This window comes from Pseudonaja textilis, chromosome 12 (genome assembly GCF_049901715.1).
Source record: "Pseudonaja textilis isolate UNSWEBS1 chromosome 12, rPseTex1.2, whole genome shotgun sequence".
Classification (NCBI taxonomy): domain Eukaryota; kingdom Metazoa; phylum Chordata; class Lepidosauria; order Squamata; family Elapidae; genus Pseudonaja; species Pseudonaja textilis.
This window is the reverse complement of record NC_142001.1, coordinates 6,222,227-6,250,108: the sequence shown is the minus strand read 5'-3', so window position 1 is coordinate 6,250,108 and position 27,882 is coordinate 6,222,227. Positions and strand designations below refer to the sequence as shown.

The following is a 27,882-nucleotide window of genomic DNA, read 5'->3' as shown; positions in this document are numbered from 1 at the left end:
TATCAGAGACAATTAGTTTGAAACAGCCTTTTAACCAGGAAGGAACGGAATTTGTAAAGAATCATTAAAAGGTTTTGCTGTTACCTCTGTTTTATGTTTGTTTCCTTGGAACAAGGTTTGGGTCAGGCCACCCCTGTCTTAGTTCATAGGTGTCGAACCGTTGCCATCACATGATATTTCACAACATTTTTCCCATTTGCAGAGCTGGGGTGGGTGTGCATCCAGCCCGCAGGCTGTCAGTTTGACAACCCTGTCCTAGTTATTTAGAAGAAAACCTTACACTAAACGTGGTCATAATAGAACTTGTAGGCCACAAGTGGCTTATTTTTTTAAAGGGTTAACTTGCTCCAATCTCATTTGGTATAGGGAGTTTTCGATTTACAATTCATTTAGCGGGCGTTCAAAGTTACAACAGCATTCACAAAAGTGACTGATGACCATTTTTCACACTTTTGGCCATTGCAGCATCCCCAGGGTCACGTGATTTACATTTGGATGCTTGACAGCTGGTTCATCTTTATGACGGTTGCAGTGTCCTGAGGTCATGTAATCTCCTTTTGTGACCTTTCGATAAGCAAAGACAATGGATAAGCCAGATTCATTTAACAACCGGGTTACTAATTTAACAACTGCAGCGATTCACTTAACAAATGTGGCAAGAAATGTCATAAAATCGGGCAAAATTCACTTAACAAATTTCTCACCTAACAGCATAAACATTGGGCTCAATTGTGGTCTTAAGTTATAACTGTTGTAATTAAGATTTCTACACAGCACTAGCATTTAGACTTATATACCACTTCACAGTGCTTTATAGCTCTCTCTACGCGGTTTACAGAACCAGCCTATTGCCCCCCAACAATCTGGGTCCTCATTTTAACCACCTCAGAAAGATGGAAGGCTGAGCCGGTGGAAATCGATCTGCTGGCAGTGGGCAGAATTATCCTGCAGTACTGCATTCTAACCACTGTGCACTGTAAAAGGATGGAAGGAAAGAAGGTGAAAAGGAAAAGCAATAGCGCTTAGACTTATATACCTCTTCGTAGTACTTTTACAGTCCTCTCTAAGCAGTTTACAGAGTCAGCCTTTTGCCCCCAACCATCTGGGTCCTCATTTTACCCACCTCGAAAGGATGGAAGGCTGAGTCAATCTTGAGCCCGGTGAGATTTGAGCTACCAAATTGCAGGCAGCCGGCAGCCAGCAGAAGTAGCCTGCAATACTGCACTCTAACCACTGCGCCACCACAGCTCATATAAGGTTGATACACAGAGATCAGCAACAACTTTGCAACTTAACAGATTCCTCTGCTTAATGGCTGTCCTTCAAGGGAGAGTAGATTTTTTAAAATCTTTCCTTCACAAAACTCACCTGGGAACTAGTAGAAAATACAAATCAATGAAAGCATATTCCTGACATAGCAAAGTGTATCCCGAAATGCAGCTAGTCCTCAACTTACAATCACAATTGAGTCCAAAATTTATGTTGTTAAGCAAGACAGTTGTTAAGAGTTTTGCCCTGTTTTAAAACCTTTCTTGCCAAAGTTGTTAAGTGAATCTTGGCAGTGATTAAGTTATTGTACATTTAAGTGATTCTTAATTCTTAATTGTTAGAAAGTCACAAAATTGTTAGAAAGTCACATGACTGTAACTGTCATAAATAAGAGTCAGTTATCAAGTGTCTGAATTTTGATCACATGGGGATGTTGTAAGTCATTTTTTTCAGTGCCGTTGTAACTTTGAACATTCACTAAACAAATGGCTGCAAGTTGAGAATTATCTACAGTCTCTTTTCCTTTTAGTGGCAGGAAATCAATCATATTAAATAATCTTGGATATTTGGGGTCCCCCTTTTGCCTGGGGCTTGGAAAAACACCCAGGGATGAAAAGTGGAGAGATCTTAAATTCTCAGTTCTCGCTCCTTGACACCTTTTTGCAAGTGTGTTTGTGTTGGGCACAGCATCACAACCCTCGCCAACTGTGCTCCAGGGAGCATTGAGGGTCAGAGGGCCAAGTTAGGCCCTGGAGAACAAGCAGGGATGAAGGAAACACAGAGCTGTAGGGAGGCGAGGATGGACGTCTCCCCAGAGGACAAAGCAGGTCACAAAAAGACCTGCCACCTCCTTTTGCAGTTTACTTGGGAGTAGAGGCTTAAGAAGGGAACAACTGACAGGAGGCGGCCTCAGGCATTTTGGACCTCAGCCAAGTCCATGTGCTCCAGCAGGAAAACAACAGCCCCTCCAGTTTGGGCATTTCCTCGCCATGGAGATAGACAAGGCTGTTGCTTTGGTCTGCGACTGTCCAGCCAGCCCCAGGCAGCAGGATTGGGCCCTTGCCCGCCCACCCCCTCCCCCACTCCTGCCAGCCACTTTCCCCAGGATCTCCACTTGGTACCTTCTTCCAAGTGGCAAGGAGGTCGCCAGCTTTCCTGGCTTCCTTGCCACCCACCTCGCCCCACTTCCTCCGGAGGAGCCCAGGGATTCCTCCCGCCCTCCAAGGGCCGAAGTGGGGAGGGGGCTTGGAGGAGACTCCCCGAGCAGCCCGTAATTCGGGAGAACTTACCCCACAGACGGGACGCGCTGCCAGGCTCAGGGCAACCAGCAAGAGGGGCGCGCTGCAAACCAAAAATAACAAATAAAAAAAGGGAGCGGGGTCAAAATGTCACGCTTTCCCACGGCAGACGCGACCCTCCGATACTCTGCCGGCCGCCCCCCCCAACACCCCCCGCTTCCCTCTGGACTTGGGCACTCACCCGGCGAACATGCTGGCTCTGCCGAGCGGCGGGGCGGCGGCTGGAGCCCGCGGGGAGAACGCGGCTCTCTGGAGCCCCTTCCGCGGCCGGACCCCACGCCCCGGGGAGGCGGGGGCGGTCCGGTCGTGTGGACGCGCGGGCAGGACACGTGAAGAGCGGTCTCCGCCCTCCCGAAGCAGCAGAGGGAGAGAGAGAGAGAGAGAGAGAGAGAGCCCCGCAGGAGCCCGGCGACCACTCCGCGCCGAAGCCGCACGGCGGAGAGGCGGCGCGGGGTGGGGGGGTGGAAACGGGGGACGAGGGCGGAGCCGCCGCCCTCCAAGCAGCCGCAGTGCCGCCTCGGCCTCGCCTCCCCCGCTTTCCCCCCCTCCCCACCCCCGCGTGCCCGTTTCCGGCTTGGTCCGTCCACACGTGCTTGTGCCCGCAAGCCTTGGGCAGGGCAACCGGCTGAGCGGGCGGGGGTGGGGGGCGCCTTAGCACCCCTTTCCTTCAGGCTCGTCTTCCCGCCGCTTTGTCCAGGCCCGGGGGTGTGTGGGGGGGGCGCCTGGAATCCCTGCAGCACCTCAGAGACGAGGAAGCCCCCCTCCCTCAGTCAAGAGAGCCGGCTGTCCCACCTGGGCCCTGGCGAACGTTTGGCCTCTCCACCTCGGAGAGCAGCACCTCTTGCGAACTTCAGTTGGCCGGGAACAGGTGGTTGGGGGGGAAGGACGGGCGAGGATCTGGTGGGAATGCCAACATTATTGGGAGAGGGGGTGTCTTCTCAGCCGCAGGGCACGACCCCTCCCGCCGGCCTCTTCGGGGGAGGGGGGGGGGGAGAGGGGTCAGCCTTCAAACTCGGGCCCGTCTTCGGGGCTTCTCCAAGGGCCAGAAAGTTTGGTTTCATTCAACTGGCGCTTTGGCGGGTCTGTCCGGTTTTCTCAGATGACGGGAGATATATTTAAAGTGGTGGGAGCGAGCGAGACGCGCCAGAAACGGAGCGACGGAGAGACAGCAGCGGTTGGGGTGCACTCTCATCGCCCCCCGCCCCCACCCCGCTCTAGGGCGCTGGGTCCCCACATTGGGAGGCTGCAAAACCCCTTAAAATTTCCCTCTGGAAAAAAAAAATGGAACTTAAAGTCTGAAATGTTCCTATGAGGGAGAATTAGAGGTGATTACAAGAAAGACATTGAATCCATAAGAATACACCTACTGACAGCAGCTAGAATAAGGTCTATGCTCAAAACGGGGGAACCAGAGAGTAGTCCCACAGAGAATATGTTAATAAAAATTATGGATTGTGCAGAAATGAATCAACTCACCATGGAATTGCAGAAGGAAGAAAAAGAATACTATACGGTCTGGGAGAAATGGTATGTTTGGTTAGATAACAGGAACAAAAGATAATGTAACATGTAGATTGTTATGTATCTATATAAGTATCTTTGTATGTCAATGAATATGGGAACGCCGATGCCACAACGTACTGCAAAAAAATTGTAACTATGCTTTAGTTTTAAAACTACAACCTTAATAAAAATTTATTAAATAATTTTAAAAAGTTCCCTCTGGGAAAACTTTCTAGACTTGCCCCGTTCTTGGTCGCGTCTGAAATTGAGGGGGGAATGGGCTACTGAAGATGGGGTGTCATTCTGTCCTTAAAGAACCCTAACGAAACGCTCCTCCACAAACGAGAGGCTTGTGGGAACCCAGCTGAAGAGGTCCGTGTAAAATAAAGCGAGAATCTTGCACGGGTTCCTTAAGCACGGACGCCTGGGAATATGATCCGTTTCTCCTCAGAGGAGAACTTTGCGCAGAAAAGCAACTTTTATTCCTCCCAAGTTCTCCTGGTGCAGAATTGACTATTCCCCTCCTCTGCCAAAAAGGAAGTAAGGAAGGCCAGAAGGCCTCCCGAGCCCCGCAAACTGCGCTCAAAACCCTCTAAACCAGGGGTCTCCAACCCTGGCAACTTTAAGCCTGGAGGATGGAGACCTCTGCTCTAAACCAAGAGGTCTCCAACCTTGGCCGCTCTGAGCCTGACCGACTTCAACTCCCAGAATTCCCCAGCAACTGGGGCATTCTGGGAGTTGAAGTCCTCCAGGCTTTAAAGCTGCCAAGGTTGGAGACCTCTGCTCTTAAACCCCAATTCAACGCACGAGCCCTGCGGGCATGGCAGCTTAGCCCTGGGCTAAACCCCGGCTTCGCGCAACGAAGAAACAAAGGGCGGGCGGGGGGGGGGGCAGGAGAAAAGTTTTCTCCCCCTTCCTTCCTTTTTTTAAATTTTAAATCGAGCCGGATTTCGGAGCTCGGCGGCCCAAGAAACGGCTTATACGCCCCTGAAGTCCAGCCGCGGGACTACAAACCCCATCCGCCAGCGGTGAGGAGGACAAGCCGGCCGGCAGGCGCATGGATCCGGGCCGAGGCCGGGCGGCGAGAGGCAGGCAAAGTAGTCCCCAGAGAGAGAGGGGGGGGCGCGGAGAGAGGGAGGTCGGGCCGCGACCGCGCACCCAGCCGGGAAAGGCGGGGGCGGAGGCGGGCGCGGAGGAGGAGGAGGAGGAGGCGGGCGCCTAGAGCCGCTTCGCCTGGCCCAGCCCTGCCCAGAGAGTCCTTGCCCACTTCATCCTCCTCAGCTTTGACTTTTTTTTTTTTCCCCTTCCCTTTTTTTGGGGGAGGTGGGCGAAGGCTGGCTCGGCTCCGGCGAGGCTGCGGGGCTCCTGGAGGAGGTGGAGGATGAAGCTGAGCCCGGGCGCCCGTCGCCTCCTCTTGCTGCTCGCCCTGGGACTCGGCGCTTGGGACGCCCAGGCTGCGGTGGGTGCTCGACTCCCTTCGGATGCCCCCGGAGGGGAGACCGGGGCGGTGGGGACGGGGGAGGGGGGCTGACCCGGGCCGCGCTGAGGGGGACGAGAGGGAAGAAGCCTCGGCTTTCGCCGCCGCCGGTGGTGGGGGAGGAGGGAGGCTGCCAAGTGACGGGCTTGCAGACCCCGGAAAAGTTGGGCAAAGTTGCTTTTAAAAATAGGCTCCGGGGCGAGCGGGTGCAAGGAAGGCTGGGAAAGGGGGAGGGGGGCCGCGGGAACGGGTCGGAGCCTGCGTCGCGCCCCTGAGGGGTCCAAGGGAGCGAAAAAGCCGGCGCGGAGGGTGTTGGAGGGGGGGGTGGGAGAGAAGGCGGCGGCAGGAGCGCTCGTGAGGAAGGGGCATCCGTGGCTCCCACTTGGGTGTAACGCGCAGAGAGGGGAGCCGAGCGCCTTGGAGGTCGCCGGGGAGGCGAGAAGGGCAGGAGCCGCCGGAGAGAGATGGGGTGCAACCCCCGACACCCCACCCCCCCAATAACTGGCTCCTTCAGGTGGCCGCATCAAGGCAGCCTCCTCCTCGCCTTCTCCCTCTCGCCTTCTCCCCCTCAAACAAAGGCTGGGGCGGTTGGGTCTTCACTCCCTTCGGTGCAAAACTGACTCTCTCCAAGGGGCTTTCTCTAGTAAGGGAAAGTGAAGGCGTGCCGGGTGGGGAGGTGGCGGCCCTGCCTTGCCGATCCAACTCCAGCTGGGGAGGATGCAATCTCAACCTCTTTCCCTTTCCTTTCCCCACAGTTTGCAAGGGTGCCTTAAGCTAAGATCCCCCTCCCCCCTAAGATGGAGATGCTGGTCTTAAAAAGAGAGAGGGGGGGAACACTATGGCAAGGTTCAGCCCTGCATCTCAAGATGCCCCCTTTCCTTTCCCACAGGCTGTATGTAGGACTTTGCTATGTGCGTCTATAGGAGCGGGGGTGGGCAGCGGGACTGTAGGAGTCCCACACAAGTGTAGCTTCCTCCCCATCCAAACTGCTGCTGGAGGAAAAGTGCAAACTGGAAAAGTTCGTTTGAGGGAAGAAGTGGCGGGCGCTAAAACAAAACACGGCACTTTTCTGTCCCCCTCTCTCTAATATGGACCTTAAATTGGCTGTATCCTCCTTTTCCACTTTCTGATAGTTGATAAAAGTCAAATTTCTTGAGAGGTGGAAGGTGGAGTTAAAATTGTACTGGGTCCTTGCAGATTAGTGGGTCTTCTGTCTTCTGTTTATGACCCACTGATGAAACTAACACCAGTGGACGTTAGTGCTGTGATCGCTTGGAGGGGTTATAAAATAATGTGTGCACACATTATTGGAAGCTACAAAATGTGTACTTCGCCAGCTGTTTAATCTGCCCTCTTGCCCTCTTAATTGTGTTCCTCTTCTCCCATGCACAGAAATTTGTCAAAATAGTTGTTTTCTCCTTATGTCTAGTTGTAATTTATTAACAGGCCTCTTGAAATAATAGGTATTATTAACTAATGCTCTCTCTCCTTTTAAGGTAGCATTTAATTGCCACGGTCATTATGGAAAGCAGAATGGTGGGCTAGAATGCAGCAGTGCATGTTTGAAATCACTTTTGGTCCAATATCCGTAGTGAACTCTTGTTTGTTATTTATTTCAGGAATGAAAACTCAGCCAGAGTTTTTGTCTGTTTGTCTTGCACTTTTCCCCTAATTATCTAATGACATAAATGGGAAGTTACTCATCTCATTTTATGGGCTAGTTTATGATGCGTTTTTTTTTTCTCTTAGTTTGGGACCACAGACTGAAATGCTTTAAAAATACTCAGTTACTCCTTAACAAGTTTTGCTTCCCCCCACTTCCCTATTCCAAACGGAAGCCCTGTCATTTAGGGTAAATAACTTTGTCCCGTGTCTTACACGTTATCAAAATAATGTATATTTGTTTGTTGTGGACAGATAGACGGAACCTCACCCCAAAACTGAGCTCCTGTGAAGACAGATCAAAACCAACTAATTTTAATTCTCTTCAAACATAATTTCTTTAATGTTTTCTGGGATTTTATGGAAATTCCTTTGCTGAAGGATAACCAAAGTATCTTATTCCATAATGCTCCATTCCCTGCAAGGAGTTTCCATCTGGTGCAGTAATTGACTTTGTGCATGTTAATTCAGACATCAACCTCGTTAAATTGAGCAGGCCTCTGATTCTGTAATAAAAGTAACGTGGAGTTGCTGGCAAAGCATTCCATTCAGTTTGGCATCTGCTCCGGACTAAAATTCCCAGGGTTTGGGTTGGGGTATGGGTGGGGACCAAATTAATTAATTCTTTGTATAACTCTCTACTTTGCATAATTTGAGCGCATAATAAAGTGTAAATTCCTAGTGTTAGAAAAGAGGAGAGGGCTCTGTACCCCACTTGCGTTGTTCATAAAGCCCGAGTTCTTTTTCTTCTGTTTTTCTGTGTTTGTTTGTAACACCTGCATTGGGTATCCCAGCACACTGTTAAGACAGCAGGGATGAGTCATACGGGTCTGGTCACCAATATTTGGAATTATGAACAAACTTGAGTGGAAATGTGAAACCTGGTGCAAACTTGGCCCCTTAGGAAAGAACCACACGAGTTCATTTGAGGCAAAAAGGTTACATTTACTGAAAGCCAAGCGGTTATAGTAATGTGAAGTCAGAACTGAAGTTTGAGTGCGAAAAGCACTAGGTTAAACTTCCCCCTTCCCCCTCGTTGTCTTCCCATTGTCCAGTCACATTTAGAGAAGATGTTTTGCTAACGGTCCATGTTTTGGTTGGTAGATAAAGAGGTGCTGCATTCCATTCTCAGGAGGATCAAGGCCTTGAGGTGTCCTTGAGAACAGCCCGACTATCGCTTTTGGTTTCCCATGTCTTGCACATTCCCCCTCTAAGTCCACCCCACCCCCCAAGCTCCCCTCCCCCGTAATACATGGCACACTGGCCTCTTGAGTGAAGCATAGGAATGAGTGAAGGATGGCAGCTCTGAAAGGAAAAGTTGTTCGTTTGTCCATAAGATTGAGGGACAGAGCTGAGCATAAACTAGATCCCTTGATTTGGAATACTTCTACAGCAGTGTTGGTGGTTTATAACAGGAGTCCCCAAACCCTGGTCTATGAACTGGCACCAGGCCGTAGCAAGCCAGAGCCTGGTTTGTGCAAACAAGGAAAGCCCCATCTGCGGGATGCAGGCAGCACCTGAATCCACGCCCCCCCCTCCGGTCCGCAGAGAAACCTCTCTCCAAGAAACCGGTCCCTGGTGCCAAAAAGGTTGGGGGAGGCATTGTCAAACTCCTGCCCCATAGGCTGGATGTGTCATGTGCTGGCCATGCCGACACCCAGTTTAGCGAAAGGGGGGGGAAGTCATGATAAGTCACGTGATGATGCGAGTATCAGTCTAATCTGTAAAACCCAAAGAGAGTTTCATTCGTTTCCACATCAAGCACGAAGTTCAGAAACGGTTTCCACGTGAAAACAAAAGCACTTGTGTTCTTTTCTTTAATCAAAGTGGTCAATTTTGCCCTTTCATTTGCTCTCTAACAGGGGTCTCCAACCTTGGCTACTTTTAAGTCTGGCAGACTTCAACTCCCAGAATTCCCCAGCCAGCAAAGCTTGGTTGGGGAATTCTGGGAGTTGAAGTCCACCAGGCCTAAAATTGCCAAGGTTGGAGACCCCTGTTCTATAGGGAAGAAACTGTATTTCCCAGGCTGCTTTTCTCATGCAAGGCTTGGCTTTATCCTCAAGGCACCTTTCTTAGGTTGTTTCTGACTCCCACTGCTGAATGCAACCAAGAGAAAAAAAAATTACAGGTAGTCCTCAACTTATTTAGAGACCGTTCGAAATTACGGCACTGAAAAAAGTGACTGACTTAGGACCATTTTTTCACACTTATGATCGTAGCAGCATCCCCATGGTCACGTGATTTATATTTGGATGCTTAACAACTGACTCACATTTATGCCGGTTGCAGTGTCCCGGGGGTCTTGTGATCCCCTTTTGTGACATTCTGACAAGCAAAGCCAATGGGGAAGCCAGATTCACTTAACAACTGTGTTACTCATTTAACAACCGCAGTGATTGAACAAATGTGGCAAGAAAAGCGGTAAAAGAGGGCAAAACTCAACCAATTTCTCCCTTAACCACAGAAATTTTGGCCTCAATTGTCATCCATTGAGGATTGCCTATAGTTGCACGCGCAACAAAAGAGCTGAAATATTGATTGGGTAATATTTGAGTCTACTTAAATTTAGGTTCCATGGATGGGGTAGATGATTCCACCCCATTGGTGCCCCCTTGGGTTTATGGAAAGCTACTCAGGGTGTGCTGTTCAAAGGCCAGGTGTTGCTTCTGCCCGCAAAAGTTGAATACTTCTGCTGTAGGTTATGACTCACATTCCCCTTCAGGCTATCATAATCTGAGTAGGAATTGGATTCCAAAACTGTGCGCATGCAAAGGGCCCCTGGTTTTGGTTCCTGGTAGTTCGTAAGGTGGCAAGGTAGATTACGTTCAGCGGTGAGATTCAAACATTTTTACTACCAGTTCTGTGGGGCATGGCTTAGTGGGCGTGGCTTGGTGGGCGTGGCAAGGGAAGGATACTGCAAAATCCCCCTTCCCTCCCCACCCCGCTAACCTGATTAACCAGCTCCGTTCTCCCGTGCAGGGCAACAAAAGGAGACTCAGCCAAATCAGCTGGGACTCAATGGGAGGCAGAGAATAGACGGAGTTGGTGGGGCCAGTCAGAGGTGGGATTGGCCAGTTCTCTGAACTACTCAAAATTTCCGCTACCGGTTCTCCAGAACTGGTCAAAACCTGCTGAATGCCACCTCTGGTCCCACTGTCAAGGACAGGTTCAACCCAGAACTCAGGAGAAACTTCCTGATTCTGGGAACAATTAACCGGTGGAATGACTTGCCTTTGGAAGTTGTGGGAGCTCCATCACTGGAGGCTTTCAAGGAGAGACTGGACAGCCACTTGTCAGAAATGGTATATGGTCTCCTGCTTGAGCAGAGGGTTGGACTAGATGACCTACAAGGCCCTAGGGAGGAAGGGAAGGAGGGAGGAAGGGAGGAAGGGAAGGAGGGGGGAAGGAAGGAAGGAAGGAAGGAAGGAAGGAAGGAAGGAAGGAAGGAAGGAAGGAAGGAAGGAAGAGCAACAGCAATAGCTGTTAGCAATAGCAACAGCAATAGACTTATATACCACTTTATAGTGCTTTACTGCCCTCTCTAAGTGGTTTACAGTCAGCCTCTTGCCCCCAACAATCTGGGTCCTCATTTTACCCATCTCGGAAGGATGGAAGGATGGATTTGATCTGCCAAACTGCAGTTGAAGTAGCTTGCAGTACTGCACTCTAACCACTGCACCACAGGCTCTTCATACTATCCATGATAATATTTTGTTGCAAATCAGAGAGTGTTGTCATCAGCAGCACTATCGAAGTGGGAGGGAGGGAAGGTTGATTTAATTTGTTTGATTCAAATGTGATGCATCTCAGCTCCAAATAATTCTGGGTGGCTCATGATGCACCACAGTAGAAAAACAATATAATAAGAAGCAAGAAAGCCTGACTAGAACAGAAGAAAAAGAAATATAACAGAAGAAATATAACAGAAGAAAAACAATTCAGGTAATCCTCGACTTACAATTGAGCCCAAAGTTTCTGTTGTTAGATGAAATATTGTTAAGTGAGTTTTATCCCATTTTAACAACCTTTCTTGCCACTGTTGTTAAGTGAATCACTGCCGTTGTTAAAGTTAGTAACATGGTTGTTTAGTGAATCTGGCTTCCCCAATGACTTGGCTTGTCAGAAAGGAGGATCACATGACCATGGGACACTGCAATGGTCATAAATATGAGTCAGGTGCCAAGCATCTTATTGGTGATCACATGACCACGGGGATGCTGCAACAGTCGTAAATGTGAATATAACGGTCATAAATCAGTTTTTTTCCGTGCTGTTGTAACTTCAAGCAGTCACTAAATGAACTGTTGTAAGTCGAGGACTACCTACGTAATAAAAAACAAGAAAGCCAGATTAGAACTGGGAAACAAAAAGAACAAGAAAATGATGAGCTTGATAGATTCCACCAACATCTAACATCCAGCAGTAGCTTCCAAGTCTCAAGGCTAGGAGATTATGATCCTCTGGAATGACAACAGAGTGGGATTATATCCCCATGGAAAATAAAGCACAATATTTATTTCGAGTGTTTGTGTCCTGCTTTTGCCTCGAGTGTAGATTTGCAGGCACCCATCAGAGCTTTCCCGCCATGGTAAAAGACAGGCCACAGACATCTGCAAAGGCAAGAAAAATATAAAGTGGAAAGGTGCCTGCTGGCATATCACAAGCAAGAAGGTTCAGTCTGGGATGTTGCAAACTGAATCCCAGCTGCCAGAGAAAGGAAAATTGGAAAGGAATCTTTGGGGGAAATATGTAGAAACAAGACTTCAGAGTTTAGGTCAAATGGGAGCTGGAAATTTACCTAGACTTCTAGATAAAATTGGAATGAGAATTTTTGTTTTTCGTACTAAGTTATTTTTAGGAAAAGATCTCTCCTAAAGAAAACATAAAATTCCCTTGAATTAGATCAGGGTGTCAAAGTCAAGGCCCAGCAGAGGGTGGGTGCTTAGATCTGTCTTGCAGGGCTGCCCTGGAAACAGTGAAGGACACCCCCCCCCCCAGTAGGGCTGCAGGAGGCCATTGTGGGCAAAAACGGTGCTGGGGGGGGCGCACATGCCCCCCCCCAGCTCCATTTTTGCTGGCAAAGGGCTAGCTAAATAACCTAAAAACAAAACAAAAGAAGAAATGTTTCCCCTCTTGCATTTGAGCATGCAAGAAGGGACAGGAAAGGAGAAAAGGAAAGAGGAAACACAAAGAAAAAGAAGAGAAGATGGGAAAAAAGGGAAGAAAAATAAGGGAAGAGGGGGAGGAAGAAGAAAGGTGAATGAAGAGAGGAGGGAGGGAAGTAAGAAGGAAGATTATAATGAGGGAGGGAGGGTCTCAGGGAACACCTGCCTTAGCACTTGGCCACCACAGGTGTCCCCCGCCACACGATGTCGAGCAGGCCATGCCCACCCCGTCCCTCTGAGATCAAACACAATCCTGATGCAGCCCTCAGTGAAATAGAATTTGACACGCCTGAATTAGATAGTCAATTTAAAATAATTCTCAACACCTCGAGCTAAACTCGATCTTGGTTGGTTCCCCTATTTTCACAATGACTGGCTTTGCCCATAAAACTAGGTCAAATTTTGTTCATTTATTTGCTGAATAAGTAACACTTGGCTGGATTCACTCAAGGTGCTAAACCGCAAACAACATGGTGGTTTCATGCATTGACTTCACACAGTGTGAGATGGTCTGGCCCCAAAGCAACACAGGTCTCTTGGCTTCCTAAATCTACAACTTTAGAGTCTGGCACGATTTTCAGTGCTGGTGATCAGAGAGGCATCTAAACTTTGTGTTTCTCGAAAGAGGATGAACCTTCTCTCCGCCTTAGCAACCCTTCCTTGTGTGGACTTCAAACATAGCTGGCTGGGGAATTCTGGGAGTTGAAGTCCACACACCTTAGTGTGGTCAAGCTTGGAAAACATCCTGTAAAGCATTATGGATCGCGTTTTATCCTCCCTGAGAAATGACTTGCATTTCTTTAACAAGATGCTCTTTTCAATCAGAAATGCCAAATGCTTTGCTTGAAAAAGAGCAGTCTTGTGTGTATCTGGTGTGAGAACCTCCCTCTCTAGGTCAGGCGTGGGTGACAAGGCTTCTCCATTTGACCAACAATGTTGACCCTTCCACACGAGCTCTATTATTCAGTACGTCTGTCGCCTACCAACCCAGTTCCTTCTGAAATTCCCAGTCCCCTTCCTTAGAAAACAGAAACCTTGCCCAAAATATCAGAACTGGGGGAAAAAAAATACAAGTATGCTTAATTCAAGGGAGGGTGATCACATAACCCCCAGGACACTACAATCGCCATAAATATGAGTCAGTTCCCAAGAGTTTGAATTTTGATCAGATGACTATGGGGATGCTGCAATGGTCACAGGTGTGACAAACAGTCATAAGTCACTTTTTGCAGTGCCACTGTAATGGTTACTAAATGAACTGTTGTAAGTTGGGGACTACCTGTAGTTGACCAAACTTTTAAGATTAGATCTTTCCCTGGATGCTTCCAGCTAATGAAACATTTTTCTACAAAGAATAGTCTTCTCAGTAGTTGCACCATTTTGGAGGGTGTTGTTCCCAAAACATTTTGCCTGATCTTCTCTATGCTGTTTTTTCAGCACTATCTTAAAAATATTCATCTTTTCCTGGCATTTCACAACTTAGCATTTCTGGGATTTTAACATGCCCTATAAGTCAAGGGTTGCTATTAATGTGTTTCATTGATTTTTCTTTTTGGTCTGTCACTTTAAATGGGCTTTGAAGACTCCTGTGCTGTCTTTTATCAGCGTGTCTTCCTCTCTTTTAAAAACTAATCCTCTTTTAGAACGCAGAACTTTGGTTCTTGAACAAAATCTAAACTCCAGGGACAGAATTAAGATCGTTTTCATTGCTGCTTTAAACAAAGATTGCCAATAACTTGTGTTGGATACTTTAATTCAGTGGTTTTTCAAAGTTGGCAATTTTAAGATTTGGACTACAACTCCCAGAATCTCCCACCCAGCATTCTGGGAACTGAAATCTTTTGGTAAAAGTTGCCAAGTTTAAAAGAACACTGGTTTAAATGTGCTGTTATTTAAAGCTTTTGCACTTGGTTACATTCTATCATAGTTGTCTAAAACAGTTTGTAACTCATTTGACAAAAGCTACTTTTGTTTTCTAAACACTTTACAAGTAGAAATTGATTAGAATCGTTCATCTTCCTTCACAACAGGAGATTTGGAACAATACACTGTCCTTAATTCTCCTCTTGACTTTCTGGCTATTGTACATACATAATGGAGAGTCGAGGCCTTCATCAATTGCCCTAAATCAGGATTTCTCAATCTTGACAACTTTAAGGCATGTGGATTTCAACTCCCAGAATTCCCCAGACAATTATGCTAGCTGGAGAATTCTGGGAGTTGAAGTCCATGCATCTTGAAGTTGCCAAGGTTGGAAACCCTATCATAAGTCATTTTGAGGGTTTGCTTGGTTTTCTTTTAATAGGTTATGTGGACCCAGCCTTTTCAGTATCAATGATTTATGACTTAGTATGTTACATAAATCCCACAAACTCTGGTTTATCCAACAAACCAAGATTTAACAAATGTTGGTCTAGTAAAATGTGGGAACCCAGCTTGGTTGAACAGACCTTTATTAATTGCAGTTACTTTCACATTTAATTTCAAAGTTTTTTTTTATGTGCCCAGCTGTCAGAGATCACTTCCTCTTGGAGTTGAATTCAAGTGTGAGAAAAGCAAGCGCAGATAAATGGTGCCAAACGCACATCAGTCTCCTTTGTGAGCTCACAAATATCTCTACTATAATTTCATGGAAAACTATTTGAACAGGCTTTGGAACCTGAGCTGCATTGGAATACAGGGGTGTGGAGGTGGCTCTATAGGAAATATATTGGTTTCAGTGGTGGGATTAAAAAAAAATTACCACCGGTTCTGTGGGCATGGCTTGGTGGGCATGGCAGGGGAAGGATATTGCAAAATCCCATTTCCTCACCCACCCCACTAACCTGCTTTCCAGCTCTGTTCTCCTGTGCAGGACAACCAAAGAAGACCCAGCCGATCAGCTGGGACTCAATGGGAGGCAGAGAATAGATGGGGTTGGCAGGGCCAGTCAGAGGTGGCATTTGCCGGTTCTCCGAACTACTCATAATTGCTGCTACCATTTCTCCAGAACTGGTCAGAACCAGCTGAATACCACCTCTGGTTGGCTTGCAAGACCAAATTATAACTGTCCAGCAAGGGTTTCATCTTTACTAACAAGCTTTCTTCAAATGCATCTTTTAATAGAAAAAAAAAATCTTGGTCTGAAAAGTTCTACCAAACTCCTCCTGAGTTTCGACTATCATAGACAAATAGAAGCAGTCCTCGAGTTGCAACCACAATTGAGGCCAAAATTTATGCTGCTAAGTGAGACAGTTGCTAAGTGAGTTTCGCCCCATTTTATGACCTTTCTTGCCGCAATTGTTAAGTGAATCACTGCAGTTGCTAGGTTGGTAACCCGGTTGTTAAGTGAGTCTGGTTCTCCCATTGGCCTTGTCAAGACACTGCAGCCGTCATAAGTAGGAATCAGTTGTCAAGCATCTGAATTTTGATCATGTGACCAGGGGGATGCTGCCATGGTCATAAGTGAAAAATGGTCATAATTCACTTTTTTTCAGTGCCATTGTAACTTTGAATGGTCACTGAATGGTTGCAAGTCAAGGACTACCCACATCTTTCTTCTACAAATTATTTCTGGGCATAATCCAAAGAATAATTGCTAATGTTCCAGGATATCTTAGCTTCTTCCAGGCTGCTGTGATACTGCAATTCCATGGAAGAGCTCTTTTAGGTGGTCTCTCTGTAAAAGATCAAAGGTCAAAGATGAAAAGCCGTGGCCTCAGGCCATCCTTAAAGATGGAAATCTTCTGCAAACCAAGACTGTCAATTCTTTGTGATGTTTGGCAAGAACCTTGATTGAGGTATTTTTATCTCGTAGATAATAGACATTCCAATAGCTGCCTGTCAATTCCTCCTGATGTTTGGCAAGAACCTGAATTGAGGTGTTTTTATTTTACAGAGAAGGGACATTCCAACAGCTGTCACTACAGGTTTTCACCGGAATCCTGTAACTGTAAATTGTTACAATTCATGATCCAGAAACTGAAAAAAAGAAGAGATTTTTAACAATATTGTTGACTCTGGAAGTAGAAACTTGGTGTACTTATTATTTTTAAAAGTTTAGATCCATAGCCAAGACTAAAATTTGGCACTTGGTGATTCAAAAGGAGTACTTTGGGTTGACGAACTGGACTTTCTGTCCTGGGTCAAGCAGGACATGAGAAAAAAATACAAAAGAAAAAGAAATTCCCCCTTGAACTGGGAGGTGATGTAACTGATGTGGAAAAAAATTGCAGGAGGCCGATCTCTTGAGGCAAAGTTTCCAGCTTATTCTCTGGCCATAAAACAGAGTGGTGTTTTCAGCCAAGCACTTAAGATAACAACTGAACTAAAATCATGCCAACTTGGGGTAGAGGGGAAAAAAAAGGCATAGGTCATGTCAAGCTTGCTAATCTCAACGTCTTTGTCCTTTGTGGGTTTCAGATTTGGCACTGAGTCGAGCTGGGTTCTGGCCCATAAACAGCAACAGGGTTCCTTCTGGTCCCTTCCACATCCTTGGTCGAGGGTGTGATAGTGCTGAGGTCTACCTAGGCTGGCATTAGGCCAGGCAGCCAAGGGGGTGGTTTTAAAAACAAAAGGAAGGGAAGTGAGTGGATTGTGAGCTTGCCATGTCTTGTGGGACTGTAAATATCTCACTGGGGGTGGAAAAAAATCAAACCAGTTTAAAAAGCTGGTTGCTCCCTAGGGCACCACTTGAATTTAGATTCTTGGTTTGTGGGGTACTGCTTGGAGTACTGCGTGACTGGCCAACTGGGCTCTTTGCTGTGTTGATGGGTATTACAGGTAGTCTTCATTTAGTGATTTCCTTATTTAGCAACTGTTTGCAGTTATGACAGTGATGAAAAAGTAACTTTACAAACAATCCTTGCATTTATGACTTTTGCAGGTTTGTAAAGCAAAGAAAAGCTGAAGTCTGCTCATCGTAAGCATAGTTGCAGTCACTTATCACCACTTTTCTTTAACAATCAAGTTGCCAGTCCCAATTATGGTCATTAAACAAGGACTACCTGTATGCACTTCTCACCTTATCCTTCACAGCTTCTCCACACTTTTATTTGTCTTGCTGTTGCTTTCATTAACGGGTTCACACATTGCACTAACTCATAGTGGAATTTAGTTCAATAGGGTTTACTTGATTATAGATCAGCATCTTATGAATTCTGATATTGCAGTTTATAACTATAGATTTATCTATTTGGGAACCTAATCAGTTGTGTCTTTTCCACTAACCACATCCGAGTCAAAAAAACGTGACTTACAATAGTTTGTTTAGTGACCGTTCATAGTTACAAAGGCATTGAAAAATGTGACTTATAACCATTTTTTCACACTTATGACTGTTGCAGCATCCTTATGGTAACGTGATCAAAATTTAGATCCTTGGCAACTGGTTCCTATTTATGACGGTGCAATGTCTTGGTGTGTCACGTGAACAGCTTTTGCAACCTTCTGGCAAGCAAAGCCAATTGGAAACACTTAATACTTAATATACTTAATAACTATTTTACTAATTTAACCGCTGCAATGATTCACTTAACAACTGTGGCTAGAAAGGCCATAAAATGGGGCAAAACTCACTTTAAAAAAGTCTCACTTAACAATAAAAAGTTTGGGCCCAATTATGGTCATAAATAAAGGACTACCTCTAGTCTAATCTGTAAACCCAAAGTCAAGAATTCATTTTTTTTTTTCTGACTCGGAGCACAAAGTTCAGAAGTGGTTTCCAAATAGAAACCAAGCTGATCTCTAATTAAAGCTGCCATTTCTCCTAGTGCCATCACTTTTTATTCTCATGATTGATGATGAATTCCAAGAATAGAACCTTGCATGATCTTTGCAGATGGTCCCCATTTTAAGGAAATGTGGATGCTGTTATTCACACTTCCTGCCAAGCTGTGGTTTGTGGAATAAGCCACAATGGTTAGGGTCACATAAATCTTAAGTCGCAGCCTATAATTACAAACCACAGTGGTCAAATTCGCAGGGCGTACTGAACCATGAAGAGATTCGTCACATGCTGCCTTTATCCAAACCCAGACTTTAAGTTTAAATTGGGAAATGATTGTATTGCTCTTCGAACAGAGAACTCTCCTTTGTAAAGTGGGAAGGCGGTAATCTCTTTGGTTTCTTAGAAATGAAATATGCTTTTATATTGTACTTGTATTTCACTTGCTGAAATTGTACAGGTAGTCCTTGGACGTACAACTACAATTGAGCCCCCCCAAAAATGTTGCTAAGTGAGACATTTGTTAAGTGAATTTTGCCCCATTTTATGACCTTTCTTGCCACAGTTGTTAAGTGAATCTCTGCAGTTGTTAAGTTAGTAACCTGGTTGTTAAGTGAATCTGGCTTCCCCATTGACTTTGCTTGTCCGAAGGTCACAAAAGGGGATCGCATAACCCTGGGACCCTGCAACGGTCATGAATACGAGTCAGTTATCAAGCACCTGAATTTTGATCGTCTGTTCATTGGGATTCTGCAATGGTCATAGCTCCCTTTTTTCGGTGCTGTTGTGACTTTGAACGGTCACTAAATGAATTGTAATAAGTTGGGGACTACCTATATCTCATGTTTGTTTCTTTAAACTTCATTTAGAATGTAGCTGTGATTAGAATTGGCCAGAGGGCACCCTCCAATTGCTTGGCTGCTGTTTCCATCACTCATGATCTTTGGCTATACAAACCATGGCTGAGAGCTGCAGCCCCGAACATCTGGAGGGAGCAACTCACCTGCCCTTGTAGCTCTTAAAAATAAATGTAGATGTGTTAGCTGAGGCTGACTCACCAACACACGTGCCTTCCATTTTCTTGCTGCGGGTTAAATGTGTGAACAGTTTTGATTGACAATAATTCCCCGGGATAAATGAACTGATGAATGAAAAGCCTGTGGCCTTTGAGTTGTGTGTGGTTAAGTACACTGATTGCTTTAAATATTAAACTTACCACCATGCACTGTTGTCATTCTTGAGAAGTAAATACGTATATTTATCTATCTTGAGAATATGTCCTTAACCACAACGGGTCAGAGAATGGGCTGTGTGCCGTATGTTTTTTTATGTCATTAAATGACAGATTACACTAATCAGGCTGTGTTGTTGATATGTTGGGTTTCTTTAAAAAAACAAAACCCTGCAGAAAATGACAGCCAAATGTTATAAAGGACTGATACAATTATGAAACATCTTTGGTTTAAACACAAGAATGTTTATATCTTAAGTGAACCTTAATTAATTTGACTTCAATGTTGGTAATGAAACTAACTTGCTATTTAGTCACGCCTGCAAATACAGTGGCTTGGAATGTAACACTGTACATGGGTGTTCTCGAAAAAAATATGAAATGCTGTGAATATTTCAGCTTTTTTTTTAAGACTCTGGAGTAGCGCACAACTGGAAAATTTATAGGCCAACCCATGTTTTCGTGCCAGGGAATATTTGCTTGGTCACCTACTGAGATGTTTTCTCCAGCTTCCCAGTCTAGCTTACAGCCCTGAGATTTCCATCCAAATATTAACCAGATCTAACCTGACTTAGCTTTTTAAAAGTTATCCAACATTAATTGGGTGATGCCATCAGCTGCTGTTGTTGTTTGTATCTTGAGATTGCTGCCAGTTGGAAGGTTGTAAACTCAAAACTTCTACTTCCAGTTGGAAACTATAGAAGTGTTTCCTGGAAATGTCCTTACAGATTTGAAAAAGATGCTAGCTTTTGGGTGCACAAGTATTAAAAGCAGGAAACCACTACCATTTGGACTGAGTTGCCTTACTGTCCACTTGAAATAAATGTTGCTTATAATGTGGTGGCGGGATGTTTGAAAAGGAGAGCAAAGCGTTTGGGGTGGAGCTCCTTGCACCCAAGCGTGCAAGTCAGTGAGATGATCCTGCGGGGCCTTGCCTCAAACGCGGTGAAGGTGGGATTTTTTCTCACCCCTGAATTGTGCCCTGCCGCTCACCTCCAGCGCCCCCCTGCTGCCTCTTAGTGCCCCCTGCCAGCCCCCTTGCCTCTCAGAGCCCCCTAAGGCACCCCACTGCCCCCCAGGGGGCGGTACTGCCCACTTTGGGAACCACTGGTTTAAAAGAACAGCTGTGTTCATTAGGGGTGAATGGAACTGGTAGCATAGCAAGGGTAAACCTAGCACCATAGGGTATATTCACCCCAAATTTTAAAACTTTGGGTGTTTAGAACTTTGTGTGCACTAACTTAAATGCGTAGAAGTAACTGGGTAGAAATGCCATCTGTTTTAAAGGTGGTGGTGGAGATGTGATTGTGATGTGGTGTTTGGGGCACTGTGCTGGAGCAGCTTTCAAATTTCATTGTATTCTTGGGATGTAATGACAGTAAAGGTATTTTATTCTAAAGACAGGCAGGAATCAGGGATGGATAGCTTACCTTTAAACCAAATTGTCTAATCTAGCGTTCTTCTACGTGGAAATAGTCCGGCTGGCTGGTGAATTCTAGGAATTGAAAGAAGGCTGCTGAATGTCAAGTAGAATTTAAGAAACACCTCTACCTGGTATACCAACTGGTGAGAAAATAATAAATGGACTCTGGAGATTCTCAGTCACCCAGGAGGTCATGGTTGTCCCAAAGGGGCAACTCTTTCAAGAAGCAAGTGGACTTTTTTTTTTCTTAAAGACATTTTGCTTCTCATCTAAGAAGCTTCAGAACTGAAGAAGCTTCTTGGATGAGAAGTGAAATGCCTTTAGGGAAAAACAAAGAAGCTTCCAGTTGCCTCTTGAAAAAGCTCTTTTGAGAGGTGCTTTTTAACAGAAAAACTTTTAAAACCCTGGTTTAATCTAGGCTCATTTTCTGGGAGTTTGACAGCCCTGATCTATTTGGTTTTACAACTGGATCTTGAATAGAGCCAGTCTTCTTCTGGTTCCACTGATGAGATTGAACCTCTGGCATAGCTCTCATCTTCCTCAAAGCACACAAGTCCCACAACCACATCAAGTGCCTTACTGAAGGATTGTTATTCCTTGTAACCTTGAATGCCGTGATTGTAGATTGGAGGACTTTTTACGGGGTGATTTTCAGTACACGTGTAGTATTTTCTTCCATGTGTGTGTTTATGGAATAAAATGTTCAAGCACAAGTATAAAGCAGAACGTTTGCAAGGTTTTACAGTGTGTTTTTGTATTCAGCAGGCTGAGTATTCAGTAAGAAGACCTGTTTTAAGAGTAAGTGCCTGGACATCTGTTTTGTTTTAAGAGAAGAATGGAAGAAGTAGCATTTGGGGAGAAAATATTGCCAGAAATGAAGAAACTGAGTTGCTTTGTGTGTAATTATTCTCAACCGGTTGACAGAGCCTGCTGTTTTCTTTTCAATTACTAATCTCCTGTGGGATTTGTAGAACATTTATATAAAGGGCAAGACATACATAAAAGCAAATGGGATGTCTCATATTTAGGGCTGAAATATGTGTTCAGGTCAGTATAAGTTTCTAACCTGTTTTATCTTAATTTCCTTTTTTGTTTCTCATGGGAGAAGAATAGAACTTGGTGTTTTCACACAGTTCTGGTTGTGGAAAATCAGTTCTTGATATGGCCAGCTAGAAGGATGCTTGGGCTGCAAAAGTTATGGGAAGATGAGATCATAGAACCAAAGTCTCTAAACTGCACCAGATTGGTCAACGGCAAGGAATAATGGGAGATGTAGTCCGGAGTACCTCTGCCATATAGTTTCAATCCAAGGCTTGTAGATTCTTGGATCCTGTCAAACCTGTTCTCTAAGCCATGGTTTTTCTCAGTGGGCTGCTTTCTAACACAATCATAGCTTAGGAATATGAGTATGGGGCAAGAGTCCCAGCAAATGTTTCTCTTATCATTTTACTGAAACAGAGAATAAACTAGCATTATTATTTTTTCCTTCTCCCCCTCTCCATAACTTGCTGGTAAAATGCAGATTTGCACCGATATTAAACTAGAAGAAAGAAAGCCACTGTTTATGGCTTAGTGATCGGTATGAAGCCAGTTTGTATGTCATGGTTTAAAATAAATTCTAAACAACTGTTCAGCAAGACACTTCCAAAGCTAAACAAGCAAGCTGCCTTTCTTGGTAAATGTATTTTGGATTACATTTGATTCCTGGTTTATGTGTAAAGACAAGAGTTGAATCAGTCAAAGCGAAGTTAGAGTTTTCCATCTTGGTGATAAAAGAAAAGGAGAATATTCTGGATTTAGCCTTTATTTATTTATTTAGACTACATGTGCAACAGTAAACCAGGATGCTCCTCCATGGTTACAGAACAGGGTGCATAATTCCATAAGCACGGAAGCAAAGGCAGATGCACCGGAGTCATCACTAAATTGGCATTTGAAATGTTACTGGGAGTATTATTTTCACCGGTGGTGGGATTCAAAAAGTTTGAAGTGGGTGTGGCTTGGTGGGCGCACTTTGCGCATGGGCGCACACTTTCCATGGGTGCACGTGCTAAACGCGCACTTTGCGCAGAGGCATTCCAACTCACCTCCCGCAAGTCTGCACTTTCCTTGTTGCTTCAGCAGCTGCCGCTTGGCACTCTGTTGGGCTGCAAAAAGCAGCTGTGCTTCAAAAGAAGAGGCTAAAGGTGAGTATTGGAGTCCGGGCAGGCGGGTGGACCCAACAACAGAGCGCCGGAGAGAACCGGTTTGTTCTCTGCTGCTCATCGCCGCTTCCGGCTCGGCAGAACCAGGCCCGAACCGGTAGAATACCACCACTGATTGTGACTCCTTAACCCCGAATTCTGCTCTCCAATCAGGCACAATGTAGTATTATTATTTGATGAAAGCTCTGTGCAGGTAGTCTTTAGATTATGACCACAATTCCTGTTGCTAAGCAGGGCGGTTGTTAAATGGATTGTGCCTGGTTTTATGACCTTTTTTGCCATAGTTGTTAAGCGAAGTGCTTCCTTAAGTGAGTCACGTGGACGTTACATGAATCTGGCTTCCCCTCCAGATTCCTTTAGGCTTGTCAGAGGTTGGCTGAGAAGGATGCAAATGGCGATTACGTGACCCGAGGGTGCTGCAACCATTGTAAATACATGCCAGTTGCCAAGCACCTGAATTTGATCCCATGACCTTAAGCATGCAACAACCGTTGTAAGTCATTCTTTTTCAGTATTATTGTAACTTGGCCGTAAATCATTCTTTTTCAGTATTATTGTAACTTCGAATGGTCACAAAATAAATGGTTGAAAGCAGGGATGGGATTCTACCAGTTTGGACCAGTTCTATAGAACCGGTTGTTAGGATTCTGTGCAGTTCGGAGAACCGGCAAATCGTACCCCTGGTTGGCCTCTCCCCTGCCTGCCCAGTTAGTCCTTGCTGACTGCGTTTCCCCCCCTCCAGTCACTCCTTAAGGTATTTAAGCAGTGTGTGTGTGTGTGTGCAAAAAAAGCCACGCCCACCCAGTCACATGGCCATGCCCACCTAGCCACACCCACAGAGCCAGTTGTTAAAAAAAAAATTGAATCCCACCCCTGGTTGAAAGTCAAGGACTACCTGACCCATATAAGATACTCTATAATAATTGGAACAAGTACAAGTCCTCGATTTGCAGCCATAATTGAGCTCAAAATTTCTGTTGCTAAGCGAGGCAGTTGTTCAGTGAGTTTTTCCCACTCTACGACCTTTCTTGCCACTGTTGTTAAGCGAATCATGGCAGTTGTTAACTTTGTAACGTGGTTGTTAAGAGAACCTGGCTCCTTCATTGACTTTGGCATAAGGGGAATCACATGACCCCGGGACAGTGCAACCCTCATAAATATGTGCCAGTTGCAAAACATCCGAATGTCAATCACGTGGATGCTGCAATGGCCGCAAGTGCGAAAAACAGTCATAAGTAGCTTTTTTTCAGTTCTGTTCAGTGATAGGATTCAAAAAAAAAATTACTACCAGTTCTGTGGGCGTGGCTTGGTGGGTGTGGCTTGGTTTGATGGGTGTAGTTGGTGGGCATCTCGGGAAGAGTACTGTAAAATCTCCATTCCCTCCCCACCCCACTAACCTGCTTTCCAGCTCCGTTCTCCTGTGCAGGGCAACCAAAGGAGACCCAGCCAATCAGCTGGGACTTGGGAGGCAGAGGATAGATGGGGTTGTCGGGGCCAGTCAGAGGTAATATTTGCCGGTTCTCTGAACTACTCAAAATTTCCACTACCGGTTCTCCAGCACTGGTCAGAACCTGCTGAATGCCACCTCTGGTGCTGTTGTAAGGTTGAACAGTCAGTAAATGATGGTTGTAAGTTGAGAGCTACCTCTACAGCTATGAACATGTAAGCACGGGAGGATTCCAGATTCTGGAACAGGTTCCGCTCAGGAGTGAACTACGTGAGAAAAGGGGCAAAGCCTGTCCTTGGAAGGGGGCGTAGGGCAAGGCATAGAGTTATCTAGCATCTGCAGTGGGCAGGTTTTCTCCAATTTTATCTCCAGGGCTGTGATGATGCCAAGGCAAAGAAGACCTTACAAAATTCTCTCTTTCCTTGCAGGTGGGGTGATGTGGGATGGCAGCGGTTACATGGTTGATAGCCTGAGATTTGCACCAGGGAAGGGAATCTACAGGCTGCATCTTGTAAGGGTGTGACTTTTGAAAAGGGAGGTGAAAAGAGAGACATTCTTCCATGCTCTCTGTACAGTGTGTGTGTGTGTGCGTGCACGCACGCGCGTGTGCTAAACACAACCGTATTTCGTATTCTCTTAGGCTATGTCGGTCTTGCAAGTATTTTAATTATTTCATAGCTCTGGGCTGCATTTTGCATTGTGGGTGTTGTTTGATCTTTCCCAGGGCATTCGTGTGTCTATCGCAGGGCTCCCCAACCTTTCTGGTTTTGCAGACTGGCGGAGGAGAGGAAATGGTTCCGTTTGAGTGGCCGGCAGGGGTGTGTGCACAGCTCCCTTTGCACGCGTGGCCAGCACTCACACGCGTGCTTGAAGCTCCATTTGCTCATACAAATGGAGCTTCACGCACAAGTGTCCACCACTTGCACAAACGAAGCTGCGTGCATCGGTTCTTTTACCACTTGCACAGCCCAGTTCTGAACGGGCCACGGCCCAGGGATCGGAGACCCCCTGGTTTAGTGTATTCAAAGGCTCCTCCCCACTTTGGTTTCCTGAGCATGCTGGTAGAAATGGGATGAAACCCAGTGGTGGTAAGCTACCGGTTTGGACCGGTTCAACTGAACCGGTTGTAAAAAAAAAAAAAAGAGCCTCCAACAATCAGTGAGTGGAGGGGGAAAAAGCCTTCAATCAGATGAGAGGAGAAAGGAGAGAAAAGCACAATATTGGGTCCTCCCACCCGCCCCTGCGCTTTTCTGTTCTCTTTTCGGTATTGCAGGCTTCATCTGGTGTAGGAGAGCTGCGCGGGCATGTTAGGTGCATGCGCATTATCTGCACATGCACGCATACAAGATTACCAAACCAGTAGTGGAACAGGTAGGTCCCACTGCTGATGAAATCCCCCTCATGCCCAAAGCTTGTCTTTTGCTGCAAATAGCCATGAAACTGATGGTTAATTGATTGACTTTCTGCTTCCATTTTTTTTTTCTACTTCCGAGAAAGAAAAACATAAAATTTATTCTGGGTATTGGAATGTGCTGAAATGAGTAGATTGACATTTGAAATTAGAGAACAAGAGGATAAACAATTTTATAAAATTCGGGATCTTTTCTATCAATGGTTAGATAACGAAGTACAGTAATGAAATATGTAGATTTCTAGAAAATAATAAGTATATAAAGAGGTACTTCTTTCTTATTATAACTACAAAATGATTTTAGGATAGATTTGGGGTGATAATATGAACGGTTATAAATTAAGTAAATTATGTTTATCTTGTAAAACATGAATGAATAAAAGTATAGTCAAATAATTGATTAATAATGATACTAAGGTATTTAGTTTTTGATTGACAATATGAGATTATATGTAATGTAACTGTAATTGAAGACTATGAAATGGAAGCACAAAACAATTTGTAAACCAAGATGCCGGAGAGTGAAGACTCAGATTCTAGACCTTCTTCATCATGGAGACATGGCCTCAATCCCTCCGTCTCAGCCCAAGAATTAGCATGGTATAATGGGGAAGGTGCTAGATTCAGAACAGGTTCAAATTTTCCACTAGGTACATCTCTTCATCTCAGTTCTCATCTGCAACCGCTGGCTGAAAAACAAACCACTTTGTCACACCTTGAATTTTCATCTTGTTCTAACTGTACAAACCAGGTGAGCCCCTTACAAAGCAAGCAAACTTGACCACCAAGTGGGAGAAATGTTAGGAATAACAACTACGGTGACATGTTTCTTCTTGGGAAGAAAACCCACAGTTCCATGAACTCAGACCAACCATCTCGAGCACATCGATGACTGCGTGTCCATGTGTGTGTCCAAAATCGCAGTTAAATCCCTTTAAAACAGGTGTCTCCGTTGCATTTTCTTTCTTTCCTCATCTTTTCTGGCAAACCTCTTCACCACCCCGTGGAGCTGGGCAGCTCTGCAAAAGGGAAGCTTGTTTTGTATATTTGGAAGTCTTTGGGTTTCTTTGACCCATCCACTTGTTTCAAAAAATCAGGATTGTCAGCCGCTCTACTTGCAAGAGGGGGGAAAAAGAAAGCATCCTCAAACCAGCAAGTTTGAACAGATTGTTCATTGTACGGACTTCAAAGGATTGAGCCTTCTCAGGATGCAAAGGAACCCTGGCTTCGTAATTTAACCTTTTAAGAAACGATGCTGGTCAGAAGAATTTCCACTAACAAGATACACTGAGGTTTGGGGGGGGTTTTTGTTTTGTTTTTTAGAAGAAAGCATGGCTGCTTTGTTTGAAGATTAGAGAAGAACATGGTGATATAGAAATAGTGGTAGCCACCCACAGAGCATTATGCTCACATTCTGTTCACAAGAGCACTGTGTCCCTATGTGCAGGGTGCCCACGATTTCAAAGAAGTGAAACTGGCATCTTTCTATGTGAAGTTTCTCTGTTTCTTGAGGCGTTTTTGATCAAAAGGAGAAGGCAACGACATCTTCATCCCGAATGGTTGCTTTTCTGGAGAACTGCTCGTTTAAAGAGAGCCTTGCGTACACATTTGGAAACAAGCACTGATCATATTGCCTAGCTTGGGTAACGAAATGTTTTCAAGAAAAAACAAGCTCAGAGAACGCCTCAGATTTGGAAATGCTGCCTCCCCCCCCACCAAGTTTTAAGCCGCCTAAACCAATGGCACAGTATATTCAGGGAGAAATAATCAAGTCGCATAGTGGCTGAGATTATTGTTTAATGAATTTGATTTCCTTGGGCTAAATGGGCATCAGTTATGATTTTGTGCATCTATTTTCTTGCTAAGCCTGAATGATGTGTAGATTTGTTTCGGTCTTTTATAGTTTTTCAATAGCTATTTCTACTTTCACCAGCATGTCTTTCAATCTTTTAAAGTTTTCTGGCAAGTTCATGTCTGGGCAGGTAGGAAATTGTCTGAGTTGCCTTTGACCTGGTTCTCAGCCAAAAAAAACCCACTGCAGGTGTTGAGATTCCTTTGAGCCTGATTGCCTCCTTTCTCCTCCTCCTC

The 27,882-nt window shown here is 45.3% G+C and overlaps 2 protein-coding genes across 3 annotated transcripts in view; one reads left to right on the top strand and one right to left on the bottom strand.

Moving 5' to 3' along the window:
- COL4A6 (collagen type IV alpha 6 chain) overlaps positions 1-3,015 on the bottom strand; it is a 182,497-nt gene extending 179,482 nt beyond the window's left edge. The window contains exons 1-2 of one of the 2 annotated variants that reach the window (XM_087940926.1): positions 2,749-3,015; positions 2,559-2,610 (exon numbers count right to left, since the gene is read on the bottom strand). In XM_087940926.1, coding sequence (XP_087797052.1) covers positions 2,559-2,610; positions 2,749-2,759 — 63 coding nt within the window. In that variant the 5' untranslated portion in view covers positions 2,760-3,015. The remainder of the gene's footprint in view (positions 1-2,558; positions 2,611-2,748) is intronic. The other variant, XM_087940928.1, reaches the window with a different exon arrangement.
- A 2,252-nt stretch (positions 3,016-5,267) lies between these two features.
- Positions 5,268-27,882, top strand: part of COL4A5 (collagen type IV alpha 5 chain) — a 118,724-nt gene continuing 96,109 nt past the window's right edge. The window contains exon 1 of the mRNA XM_087940929.1: positions 5,268-5,529. Coding sequence (XP_087797055.1) covers positions 5,452-5,529 — 78 coding nt within the window. The 5' untranslated portion in view covers positions 5,268-5,451. The remainder of the gene's footprint in view (positions 5,530-27,882) is intronic.